The sequence below is a fragment of the Physella acuta genome, unplaced genomic scaffold, assembly GCF_028476545.2.
Source record: "Physella acuta isolate Inbredline_101_S28 unplaced genomic scaffold, ASM2847654v3 ptg000242l, whole genome shotgun sequence".
NCBI lineage: Eukaryota > Metazoa > Mollusca > Gastropoda > Physidae > Physella > Physella acuta.
The window spans coordinates 895,474-908,734 of NW_026731761.1; the positions used below are offsets into that span (position 1 = coordinate 895,474).

Genomic DNA, 13,261 nt, shown 5'->3' on the forward strand with positions numbered 1-13,261 from the left:
CTCAATTTCTGGGTTATCTAAAAATAGATGCTAATTGCATAATTCGCAAAGTGACGAAACTGTTCTGATTTTTTTTTACGGACAAAAAGAATTATCCCAGTTAATAATCTAACATTGGTTAATTTTTCTGATTATTAAAATAAAACGTATTACATGGTCCTCAGCGGCCCATGTGAGCCTTTGGGGGCTGAAACAGACATTTTTATTTGCAGCCTAATCGCACCCTACCAGGGCGCCAGAGGACACGACTGATTCAATTTGGTTAGCGTTTATAACGCCCCATCCTTTCCATTGTCTATCACACTGTTTAGACCGAACGTATTCACCATAGCGCTCACGGGAAAGACCAGGGCGCAATATCGCATTCTTCTGGGGGCCGCCCATTCAAAATTAAATCCCCCGCCCCACCACCCACCCACCCCTATTCACCTCTCCTACCCCAGAAACCTCCTCGGGAGTATTCATCAACTCTCTAAAGTTTTATGGCACCGGGATAAATTGCGTCGAACCGCAATCGTCTTTTATTTTTATATACCGTATATTGAGAAATATACACCGCCCGTGCGAATTTTAAAAATGATTTTTTTTTTTACAGAGCCCTTCCCTGGAGTGTTCTAATCAAGTCCCTAAAGTTTGATGAACGTTGTGAGACCGCAATCGACTTTTATTTTTATATACCATATATAGAGAGAAAACAAATCATGCATACACATCAACACTGGGTGAATTCACTCTATGAAAACATTTGTTTATCGTTTATTTACTATTTTGCTTCTCTAGAAAAAATCTGTTTATAAGTTTAAAACTTGTCAAGTGAGCTAAGAAAATATTTATTTTTTTCTGAACAAATTAGCCTGTAAATTTTTTTTTGTATGACCTCTGGTAATCGTGTCGTCCGGAGAAGTCCGAATCCCACACTTCTACCCCCATCTCTTCTCCCGATTTGTGACGCTTGTGCAACCAACGTAACAGCTATCTCTGTATCTGCATTAGAGATCACCAACCGTCCCGTCCCGCCTTACCTCACAGTTACACAGGTAACACAGGTAACACAGGTAACACAGGTAACACAGTTAGCCATAGTTGAACACGTACCAGATTGTCACGGACAATATTAACTGCCCAGTTAACATATTGTAATGGCGTGTGCAGTGGCTTAAGATTTTTCGTCAGCCAGGGATCTTGCGTGTATTGTGTAACAGGATGGGCTAAAGGTGGTTTAGTATTCTGCATTCTACTATACTGCAATGAGAGTGGTAGTTCAGGACATTGCTTCATATCACTGTTAATAATTTTCTTTATTGTAAATCCCTCTAAACATTATGCTATTTCAATTGTTGAAACTCGCTTTTCAAATATTATCTTACAGACACAATGTAATGCTCTGCAGCTTCGAATGAAAATAAAAAAATGCAAATTCCTCTATATTATGTAGTTTCGAAGTTTTATTTTCGAAGTGATAGCTGTAAATGATTAAAAGGGTGCGATTCCGAGAAATATTATGTAAAATGAGGGTCGGTGATCACTGTTCTATATTTATGTTGTATTTCACGTGCCAAATTTTGGATCGTGGTTTCCTTATTATTTTTTTCTCCTAAAAATATCCTTTCCGAGTTGCGCTGAAAATAAAACTGAAATTCCAGGAAACGTTTGTTTACTTCATCCATCGACATAAACAGGTAGCCTACATATATGCTGAAAAGCTTTGATTGGATGATGATAATTTAGAGTAACCAATCAAAGCAGTTGCTTAAAAATATTTTAGTTGTTGGTAAGGAAAAATTCATTTCATTTCCTTGAGGCGACATTTTGCGGGTTACATTCTACGGGTTTGTTGCGTAAATCTTTTCTTTTAAGATGTAAATTATATAGCGCTGTTTATTGCGAAAATGTCTTATAAATTTAGTTCAAAACTGTGAATTTCAAATAAGTTTTATTTCGTACACAGGGATGTCGGTCCAGGTTGGAGCTATTGTTGCGATCGTTCTTCTCTTTGTTGGCGCAGTACTTCACATTGTAGGGCTGGCCACACCAGAATGGTCGGTGGCAAAAGTTGGCGGAGGTAGTTTTGGTCTATGGGAGGTGTGCTCAGAGTTAGCGTGCGTTAAATACGCTGATCTTCCTGGCTTGGGTAAGATGGCTTTTATCATGTTACTTGCCTTTAGAATTCCGTAGGGTCTTTCTTTGTGGGTGCTAAATTCTAAACATATCAACCACAAATTTTAGAATAACAAACACGTTTACAAATATAGTAAATAAGAGAAATGAAAACTGTGTCTGTATTGATAAAATGGTTGTTTTTTTAAAAAAACGATTTCAGGGTTTACTAGTAATTCATCAACTTTACTTAGATTATTTAGCATTACCGATGGTTATAGTGACAATATTTGAACGATTACGATATTTTTTACACTCTTTGTATGCACACATTGTTTACGTTCAATGAGCGCGCAATTTCTTTGTTCTACTCGATTCTATTTCTATTTAATAAACTTATGTATTAAAGAAATAAACTGAAAATTTTTGTGTGAAAAACGTATATGTATGGACCGTGACTTGGATGTTTTATAAACAGTACTAGGTATACTGCCTAGTTTCGCCTAGGTTTTCAAAAAACATTTGACAATTTGCATGCATAAGTAATTAGTGATTGGCTGATATGTGGAGTGCTTGATTTTAAACAGTAATGCTAATTTTAGAGAAATTGATTGAATGTTTGCAATTTATTACTCGAAAGGTAATTAGAACTACAGAGGCACCCTTAATAGTATAACTCATAATTTAAATTACATTGACTTTTAAAATTAATTTCTACAATTTAATTAGGATACTTACCTTAATTTACAACTTTATTTTTAACTTAAATGAATAATAAAGGCTACTTCGTCATTTTCGGTTTTGGTTTATAATAGTATACAATTGTTTGAAAAATAAGTACTTTAGAAAGCTACTTTCCTTGTACATAGACCGAATGACGTAGTCTTTGTTTACTTTTTTCACAAAAAGCTGCAATGCTTATATAAGAAAATATCTGGACAAATCTAACGCCACTATTTTTATTCCAACCGTTTTTTTTGTTACTCTTCCTGGTTGGTCTACGACCTCACAAAATATCAGGCAAATATTTTTTTATATATAGCTCAAATAAGGAGAATTTCACTCGCGGTCATTCTTTAGCCCTCATCGAGGGCTTAGAGTCTGACCGACAACTTTTCCGTTCGGCATGCAAAAAATTAGCCAAATGTACAGATGTACCCTAAAATCTTTGTTGAAATTATCCTGTTTTTCACATAAATTGTAATGATTATAAAGGCAGATACGACTGGTCAGTTTTGACCTGTTTCCCAATTTTCCCCAGATGTGGCGAGTTTTTTCTACGACCTCATAAAATATCAAGGGGGGTCGTTCGGCAAAGGTTTTTTTTATATATCTCATAAAAGGAAAATTCACTCGCGGACACTTTTTAGCCCTAGCCGTGCGAGCGGAAGCTGACCGATAGTTTATCCATAAGGCCGATTCATTTACCCAGGTCTATGCAAAAAGTGAGCCAGCTGTACAGAGCCAAAGTTCCTAAACATTGGTTTTTAAATAGTCATCGTTTTTCACCAAATTAACAATGTTTATATAGAGAATTTGGACCGGTCACTTCTAAAGCCCTTCCGAAGTTTTCCCGAATATAACGCCAATTTTATAGTGACCCCCGCGTGTATTTCTACGACCTCAAGAGTTATGATTGGGTTTGTACGTCCAGATGTCTGTATTTATTTGTTTGTACAAAAACGGTACTATGTTTACATAAGGAAATATGGTCTCCTGTCTGTTGAAACTTTGTTCCCGGACTTTCCCGTGGGTAGCACCATTTTTTTTCTAACTCCATGGGGCCGAAGTACAACCTAAAGAGTTTTCAAAGGCTTCCTACGTGGGAATATTTATATATATATATATATATATATATATATATATATATATATATATATATATATATATATATATTTATATATATATATATATATATATATATATATCATAGAAGGTCAATTTTAACTCGTGGTCACTTTTTAGCCCTCGTTGTGCCAACAGAGACTGGCCGATAAATTATCCATAAGACCGTTTCATTTACACAGGTTTATGGAAAAAAATGAGCCAGATGTACATAGTCAAAATACCCTAAAATTTGTTTTAAAAATAGTAATCAATTTTCACAAAATTAACAATGTTTATATAGGGAAAATTTGGACCGATCACTTCTAAAGCCCTTCCGGACTTTTACCGAATATATCTTTTTTTCTTTGCTACTCCCGAGGGTTGGTTTACGACCTTATGAGTTACGAATATATAGCTCCTATCAGGCTCCAGTTAGTCGAGGTCAGTTTTGACCCTCTCTTCATAGACTTTGTGGACAACCGGCATCGGCCACCGTGCTCTGTTGCCCCAAGGCAAGAGCCTGTCAAAATTGTAGCGCCCGTGGTGCCGGGAAATACCATATCCGGCATCTGATCACTTTGCTTTATATATATATATATATATATATATATATATATATATATATATATATATATATATATATATATATATATATATATATATATATATATATATATATATATATATATATATATATATATATATATATTTATATATATATATATATATATTTATATATAAATATAAATATAAATATAAATATATATATATATATATATATATATATATATATATATATATATATATATATATATATATATATATATATATATATATATATATACCCTGCGTTACCCGGGTTTTTTTTTAACATATTGAAACTCCAATTACATGTCTACATGCAAATATTGATGTTTGAGAAAAGATATATAACCCTAAAAATAACTCTAAACCTAACGAACAACAACCATAATGACATCAGCAAACATAAAGATAAAGATACAGGAAAACATCAGGAAAACACAAAGAGAAACATTGATATAGACATAAACGTAAACGTAAACACAAACAAAAGTTTGATTTTTTTCCCACAACCAATTCTGCTACAGGTAAACATTCCATTTGAAATTTATAGCATAGAAGATATGAGAAAGTTTATGTGAGATCACTCTCGCTTCATTTTATGACTCATTTATTGTTTTCTAAACATATATTTTTTGAAACCACTATACCTATTGTAAAATACGTTGATACATACAGTGGCTGAACTAGAAACTACCTCCCCCCTAAAATATAAGATGTTAATTAGTTTCGAAACATTGTATGGCAAATTACTGATATCCCAAAGAAGTTTTTACCATTTACATTAATTGAAAATCAATTAATTCGTTCCAGCCGCCAAAATGACACCATCGTTGTTTTTCATATGTATTTTTTTTTCGTTAATAAGAAAAAAGAAGTTACTACAACAAATATTATTTAATAATGTAAAATATAGGAGAAGGCAACGAAAAAAAACTGGTTTTATAATGTATATATATATATATATATATATATATATATATATATATATATATATATATATATATATATATATATATATATATATATATATATATATATATATAGATATATATATATATATATATATATATATTTATTTATATTGGATTAATAAAAAACACATAAGATTCCCCTTGCATTCATCTATGTGGTCCCCCTAACATCTTATTTACCCCGATTTTATAGCCCTACATTCACTCCCTGCCTTTAGTCAGTGATCGATCTCCAAAAAGCATGCAAAATATACAGTGATTGATTGCTCACGCATTCACTTTCGTTGGCCTGGTATTCAACTCTCACACACGTCTCACTGCAAATACAATTAACCAAATACAGTCTATTACAATTCCGTTTGCGGATAAGATGGGGTTTTATAGTCTTTCACTAAATTGAATCCGCCGGCGCCTTGGGGTGCAGCATCACTTTTTCGCACACGGGTTTATCCTGTGAGCGCTATAGTGCATACGTTCGTTTTAAAGAGTGCGATTGCCTGTGATTTAAAATGGTTACTATAGTCGTTCACTAAATCGAATCCAGGGCGTCTTCAGGTGCCCCGAATGAGTGCTATTTAGCGATAAGGCCTTTCCATAAATGCTATGGTGCCCTCATTCGATTTAGTGAGTGCAATAGATTATGGATAAAATGGGGTATTATAGAAGTTTATTAAGTTATTTTATGCACGTACACCTACACCCCGGCAGGTTGCAATTTGACGATCCGCCCATACTGTGAGGACTATGCGTTTATATTTGGGTTTAAGTTTGTGTTAATGTTCGCGTTTATGTTTGCCTTATTATATGAGTTATTGTTTGTGTTTGAATTTGAGTTTGAGTTTGTGTTTGTGTTTGTGTTTGTGTTTGCGTTTCCGTTTTCATTTGCATTTGCATTTGCATTTGTATTTGTATTTTGTATTTTGTATTTTGTATTTTGTATTTTGTATTTTGTATTTTGTATTTTGTATTTTGTATTTTGTATTTTGTATTTTGTATTTTGTATTTTGTATTTTGTATTTTGTATTTTGTATTTTGCATTTTGCATTTTGCATTTTGCATTTTGTATGTGTTTGTGTTTGTGTTTGTGTTTGTGTTTGTGTTTGAGTTTGAGTTTGAGTTTGAGTTTGAGTTTGAGTTTGAGTTTGTGTTTGTGTTTGCTTTCGAGTCTTTTTGCGTTTCTTTTTGCGTTCGCGTTCTTGTTTATATTTGCGTTTGCGCTTGTATTTAGTTTTAGTTGTGGTTGTGCTTGGTTGTGGTTAGGGTTAAGTTTAGAGATAGGGTATGTGTTATTTTCTCATACGTCCGTATTTGTATCTAGGCATTTAATTAGAAAAGTAATACATTTCCTAAAAACGGCAGTGTCTGGTATATAGTGGTTAATAAACACACAAATAACGGACAGGTTTTTCACAGAGGCCAGTGCAGGGCTTCAACTTAGCCAATTATTAATTAAGTGGCACTGCGCCACATAAATCACCGTGTCCACCCTCAACCGTATCCCACACTTTCTTTTCATACCACTCAACTATCAATATGGGTCATTTGATATAGTAGGTAAGTGGTATGAAAAATAGGTGTGGGATACGATTGACAGCGGACATGCTGATTTATGTAGCGCAGTGCAACGTTAATAATTGGCTAAGTTTATCTCTCTCTATGTAACTCAACATAAATAAGCTATTGAGATAGATAAAGGGTTTTTGATGATACCTTTTATACATGGGTGCTCAACTAGGATGACGTGTAGTCCATTTTATATACCATACTGCTGCCATGAAACCGTATCCTTAGGAACTGACATAGAGAACTGAAAACCTAACAGAACAAAAGTTTATTTTGACAGGCATTTGACAAGCATTGCAGCTAGTAAGCCTAAGTTTATGTTATTCATAAAGTATTATTATAATGTTTTTTTTTTCAATTTCAGTTACCATTCCAGACAGTATAAAGGCCTGTGAAGCAATGGCCATAATTGGAATGCTAATTAGCTTTGTTGCTTTAGCAGCGGCGGGGATTGATCTCTTTCACAAAATTTCTGGAAAAGATGCGAGCGCTCCTTTTCGTCTGATTTCAACAGCCACTTCCATTATTTCATGTGAGTAGCATTGGCAGTTCTAGACTTTTTAATTATTTCTGTAACAGCGGTTTAGACAGTGGCAGAACTAAAAAAAACAATTTTCTAATTTAGTAATTTAACAGATTTCATTGCATAGTAGGCATATATCCATCGTGAGACAATAAATCACACAAAATTATGCTCTAATTATTTTCGGGCCTGATTAAATCGTGATTTAAAAACCTCTATACCGCATTCATACACGCAGACAATTGTGAAAAGATTAACTTCGTATCTGGCAAGCCGATCAAAATATTTAATAAACACATAGTAGGTTTATATTTATATGTGTAATGGTTTCCCGTGTTTGTTTTATTCTGATGTATTTTTGTTCATTTATACTAAGAATTTTGAATACATTCCTTTTTACAGCTGTGTCATACTTTAGTAATGCCTTACTGTAATATTAATTAAGATAAGAATTTTTTCCTTTGCACAAAACTATTAAAATAAGCTTTTTGGGCACTCCTATTAGCCTACAGAAGAAATAAGTAATGGAAAGTGTTTGACACTACAACTCATAAAGTTTTTTTTCTACGCATTAATCTTTAATAGTTACTGTAGAACAATCACTGACGTAGTAGATCTGTTTGTTTTTTACATAACCACTAGTCTATCAAGGTGCAGAAAAAAATTGTTTGTTGCTTTTTGGTCGGATTGTGGACCCCATTAACAGCCTGCCCGCCCTCCCCCTCACAGCAGGATCTGGTACAGACGATAAACAGCTGGTTCATTTCACATCTTCATTTACAGTTGTTAAATCCACAAAGAATAAGTTCATTTCAGTATTCAAACGTCTACCGTTTGATACAGCACTTGACAACAAAGTGCATGAATACACTAGATTTGAATATTAAGAATCACAGAAATAATAGGAGATACATCTGGAGTTCTAACAATCAACGCACATAGCTTCCAGTTGCATTCACCCAGGTTACATACTCTTTCATTCTTGCACGCCAGTTAGTGAGTAATACCCAAAAAATATGAAAATTATGATGATTGATCGCTCACCGGTTCAGTTCTGTAGGCCAAGTATTCCACGGTCACACACAATTCACTCCAAATATAATATACGAGCCGACCCGCGACGTATCATACGCCGCTATTTAGTTGTTTTATTTTCTACTTTTCAGTAATTCATAATTTGTGAATTCGACTGTCCCAATGCTGCCACTGAATATATTTTCTTTAAAACACTATCAGTATCTCGTTAAGGACGATAACCCCCACCCCCACAACCCTCCACAAAATTATATAAGTAAGTACATCTTCACATATTTATATTTACAAATTAGTTGCGTGTCTTTTCAGTTGTGTTTATCTTGATTGGAATTATTATCTGGGGCACCAAAGAATACGAACCAGCTTCTGCAGTGGCCAACATCGGTTATTCCTTTATCCAGAGCATCATCGGTGGAATCACCATCGCTATTGGTGGAATTATTTTTGGCTTGACAAGTTAAAGGTTGGCTTGGAGCCCAGAAAATAATTAATTTGAAAAAACAAAACGTGTTCTTTATTATTTTTCCTTATGTGTTCTATTAAGACGCTTTATCTTTTTTTATGTAGAGGGACAGTAAATATAAAAAATTAATAGAAGAAGTGTATGCATCATTGAAATTTATTTTACATTGTTTGAGACATTTGGTAAATCGCTGATATAGAGCAAGATATATATATATATATATATATATATATATATATATATATATATATATATATATATATATATATATATATATATATCTTCCTCTATATCAACGATAATTTTTAATCTATATATATTTATATATTTATATATATATAGCTGATTTTTTAAAATATTTTTACTTATGTTACTTTTATTAAGAATATTTGGATAAATAAGATGACTGGTTTAAGGGGATAAGCGCGTTTTTTTTCTATTTAATACAATTTAAGATCTACAGTCTTTAGACTATTTTACCATGTTTTGCACATGAAAGTAAGTAACAAACAGCAAAATGGGGTTAAAAATAATTTTGAATATCATTGGATCCCGAAAAAAAAAACTTCCGCCATTTTGAATTTTTCAGTACTTTTAAAAACGCTACTGCTTTTTTGTTTATGCGTTTTTAGCAAGCAAAGGTACAAGGCCTATATTTCAGTATATATTAAAACTTTTTTCACAACTTTTTGAAAGAGCTGCTGGTCAGAATTCTACAAGTTCCGAAATATGGCACTTTTTAGTATGTGCACAAAAAAAAATTAAAAGCCATTACAGAATTCTCTCGTAACAAAAGTTTTATTATTACAGTATTATTAAATACTGAAAATATGATGGGAATTGTTTTATCAATTTAAAAAGTAGTAGGCTTTTTAGTGTTAAAGAAACTGCAAAATGAGAAAAACAACAGAAAGTAATAAAAAGTAGGTCACAAAAATACCGTTTAGTTACAGATTACCACGTCATCTGTAACGCTATTTGTAAGCTGTGGATGTTTCGAGATGACGCAAAATACTATTATCAAATACATGAGACATCCAGTTTACAATCATGCCAAACAAAATATGATGAATATTGAACTTTTTGTAAAGAAGGTTTTAATTTGAGAAAAAATATTATTTTTATATTAATGTGGTCATGAAAATTGTATTTTAATCACTTTGTAAAACTTTTCTCATTAAAGGTATTTTTTTTCTTAATACAAAAATCTTTACTGTGCTTATGTTTAATGAGCACCAAGAATGTGTCCATAGTTTACGTCCCTTTAAATTTCAGACAGAGATTAGTGTAAACAATAATTTGATAACCACAACATTATACACGAAGTGGGTTTTTTTTAATTTTTTTTTTTTTTTTTTTTTTTTTTTTTGTAAAATTCTTTCCATTTTTTTGTATTTTAATAGACTTTTCACGTATGCTATTTAATAAAGAAAAGTGGGAGGTAATTTTGTTACATTTTGGGTTATGAGCTTGGTTTGGAGCAATTTTAAAAACATTTATTTTTTAATTTTTAAATTCTTATTTATATTACTTATTATTCAAAATAGCAGTACCAATAAATATTGACACTGGCTATCCAATTATATTTTATAAAAAAGAAAATATTATTATTATTAATTTAATTTAACAACGATTGGATTAGCATCTTTGACAACGGATTTTCTCTAAAGTGATAATATTTCTATAAATTGTTGATTATTTAAATCAAAACACCAAATTAGGTCGTTAGTGTGCGTTTGATGGGGCGGAGGAGAGGGGGGGTGTTATCATAATGATGTATAGGCCAATGTTACAATCTATGAAAGAAATGTTATATAACATCCATTCTGGTGAAGGTATGTTGTTGGTGGAAAATACACTGGGCTCTACATAATAATTTAAGCAAATATTTCTGCCACCAGCAGAGTGTGTTTGCACATTCCTTGTCGATTCGACACTATTAGAGTGTATGAACATTCCTTGTCAAGATGACACCATCTAGGAGTACATATCTTGTCAAATTGAATCCCTTAGAAAGCACCATATACTGACGCCATGATAGCCTACAACACAAGGTCGTGTGACACATGCTCTGGTCACGACGCTGACACATAATATTGCGTCAGACTTTGTTTTCGATTTTTCTCCTGTCCATGTGATTTATTGGAAAACGTTGAATGATGTCACCTGACATGTAAATCTCCTGTCGTTTTTTTTTTGTATGCTGCGCCAGTTCGCGGAATTCAGTACACGCCATTGCTTTAAGCAAATATATCAAAGAAGCCGTATAATTCTGTACACAAAATACCATCTGTAAAGAAGGTGTCGAAGCGGCCTATGTATATTTTGAAAGCACTCTCCCTTTGCTTATATTCTCAGTATTTATTATAGCTGCACTACCAAATGTTGTGACTGGAGGATGTCAAAAGCTACGCCATGATGTTATAAAAATCGCTTGACAGGACGAGTATCACTTTAAAATATAGGCATACATACAAGTATGGTTTGATTATACAGGCAATGCTTCTTTCTATACATATACTTATATCAGATTTCTCCCATCGCCAGGACCAAAATCCTTTTAATTCCTCATTAACTTCAATTCACTGCAAACACTTACACCAGTGGTTCTTAACTTTACATGCGTAGTGATTTGATTGGCATAATGCCAACATAAACGTGTAGTGACGTAATTAAAGCTGGAATTTTTTTAGCTATTTTAGAATTTTTATGGACGTTATTTTCAACCCGAATTCCAAACAAGATGAAGGAAAAATAAAGAAAACGTCTCAGAACTAAAAAATGTATTTACTTAATTCACTAAACAATCGAATGCAGATTGTAGATTGATCTACTTTTTAAAGCTGGTGTATTGGTAACAAAAAAAATTACTTTTTCGTTAAACTACAAATGTGCGTGGTCATTTGAAAACTTTATATTGCAATTAGTTTTATCAAGCTAATTCTACAACACCACAGATTAGATTATAACAATGAATGTAAAGTGTTTGTCAAACATTCTCTATCAGCGGAATATGTGTTCAATACAGTGGGTATAATATAATAGAGCGGAAGGTTTACAGGAAATAATGTCTATTTGTTGTCAAATAAATCGCTTATGTTATAAAACTTTGTTAAAAAAGGGAAAATTAATTCCCTTGCTGTAATCAATCATTAAAATATCTCAGACCCTGAAGAAAAAATAACGAAAATAAAAACTTGATCGAAACAATAGCCAACAATAAAACCGTTGTTTTAGCCTGACGTGTATATGAATGGGAGAACTCCAGAAGACGACATATTTGTGCTGAACTTTCAATTACATGACAACAACACTCATTAAAAACTAGTCCAACGTAATAGTAACAGCACCGTTGCCATTTTACTTGTAACAAACGCATTTCTTTTTATAAAGCATGTTCTATCAATTTATTTTTATACTTAAAATTGGTAATTAAAGACATTTGGAATACACTGAGGGTTTGAAAGAGAGGCGACAAATACAGAAAAAAAAACTGTTCTTTTGACAGTTTTATTTATAAGTATCCTTGTCCTTGTGTGAAATAAAACTTAAGAGTTATCTGCCTAGTCCAATAATCACTAGTATACTATATCACTGCTGTCCAGTATAATTTAATCAGAAAGTGGCAAAAATTGGCAAATTTCATTTGTTAAATATAATGCATCGATTAATTTCACCAGTTATACATTTAAATTAAGTAGTTGACGAAATTGACATGAACTTTCAGGGAAGATAACAAAGAATGAAACAGTAAAGTGTCGACGTTTACAAAGTTGCTTCCCTTTTTTCCCTTTTTTTAAAATGAAATTTTAACTTTTTAATTAATGTAAATGTAGAAACAAGTACCATTGCATTTTTTACACTACATAGAAGTAGACATTGAGAACTAATAATTTAGAAATCACACTTTCACTGTAGACGAGAAGTGACATGTTATTTGCGGAAAGAGAATTAGAATAATATTATGGCGACATTGAGAATAATTACTCTACAGATAATCAATCAATATGTTAACCCGTTGTTTCGATCAGCACAGTTCTATTACCTTGATGAACTTCTACCAAACTATGGAAAAAGTGATAAAATAATATTTGTGACTGCATAGATGTTAGATTTTATTATAATTACCTGAAAGTACAGCTTGTATTTTTAAAAAGTTTTTTTCATCAACACATGCTGTGAACATGGTTATAAGGG

At 32.5% G+C, this 13,261-nt stretch overlaps 1 protein-coding gene across 1 annotated transcript; it reads left to right on the forward strand.

The window, feature by feature from the left end:
* The first annotated feature begins 1,232 nt into the window (after positions 1-1,232).
* LOC131938331 (epithelial membrane protein 1) lies at positions 1,233-9,272 on the forward strand. Its single transcript, XM_059296337.1, has 4 exons — positions 1,233-1,284; positions 1,949-2,131; positions 7,408-7,575; positions 8,911-9,272. The coding sequence occupies exons 1-4, from the start codon at positions 1,248-1,250 to the stop codon at positions 9,060-9,062; spliced, it is 540 nt and encodes a 179-aa protein (XP_059152320.1). The 5' UTR covers positions 1,233-1,247; the 3' UTR covers positions 9,063-9,272.
* Positions 9,273-13,261: the final 3,989 nt, after the last annotated feature.

What these genes read in the sequence shown, in the direction of transcription:
- LOC131938331 (XM_059296337.1), top strand. Translation starts at nt 1,248, where the DNA reads ATGAGAGTGGTAGTTCAGGACATTGCTTCATATCACT. An exon ending in GGACATTGCTTCATATCACT is followed by an intron (nt 1,285 to 1,948) that starts GTTAATAATTTT and finishes TTTCGTACACAG; the next exon opens with GGATGTCGGTCCAGGTTGGA. An exon ending in CGCTGATCTTCCTGGCTTGG is followed by an intron (nt 2,132 to 7,407) that starts GTAAGATGGCTT and finishes TTTCAATTTCAG; the next exon opens with TTACCATTCCAGACAGTATA.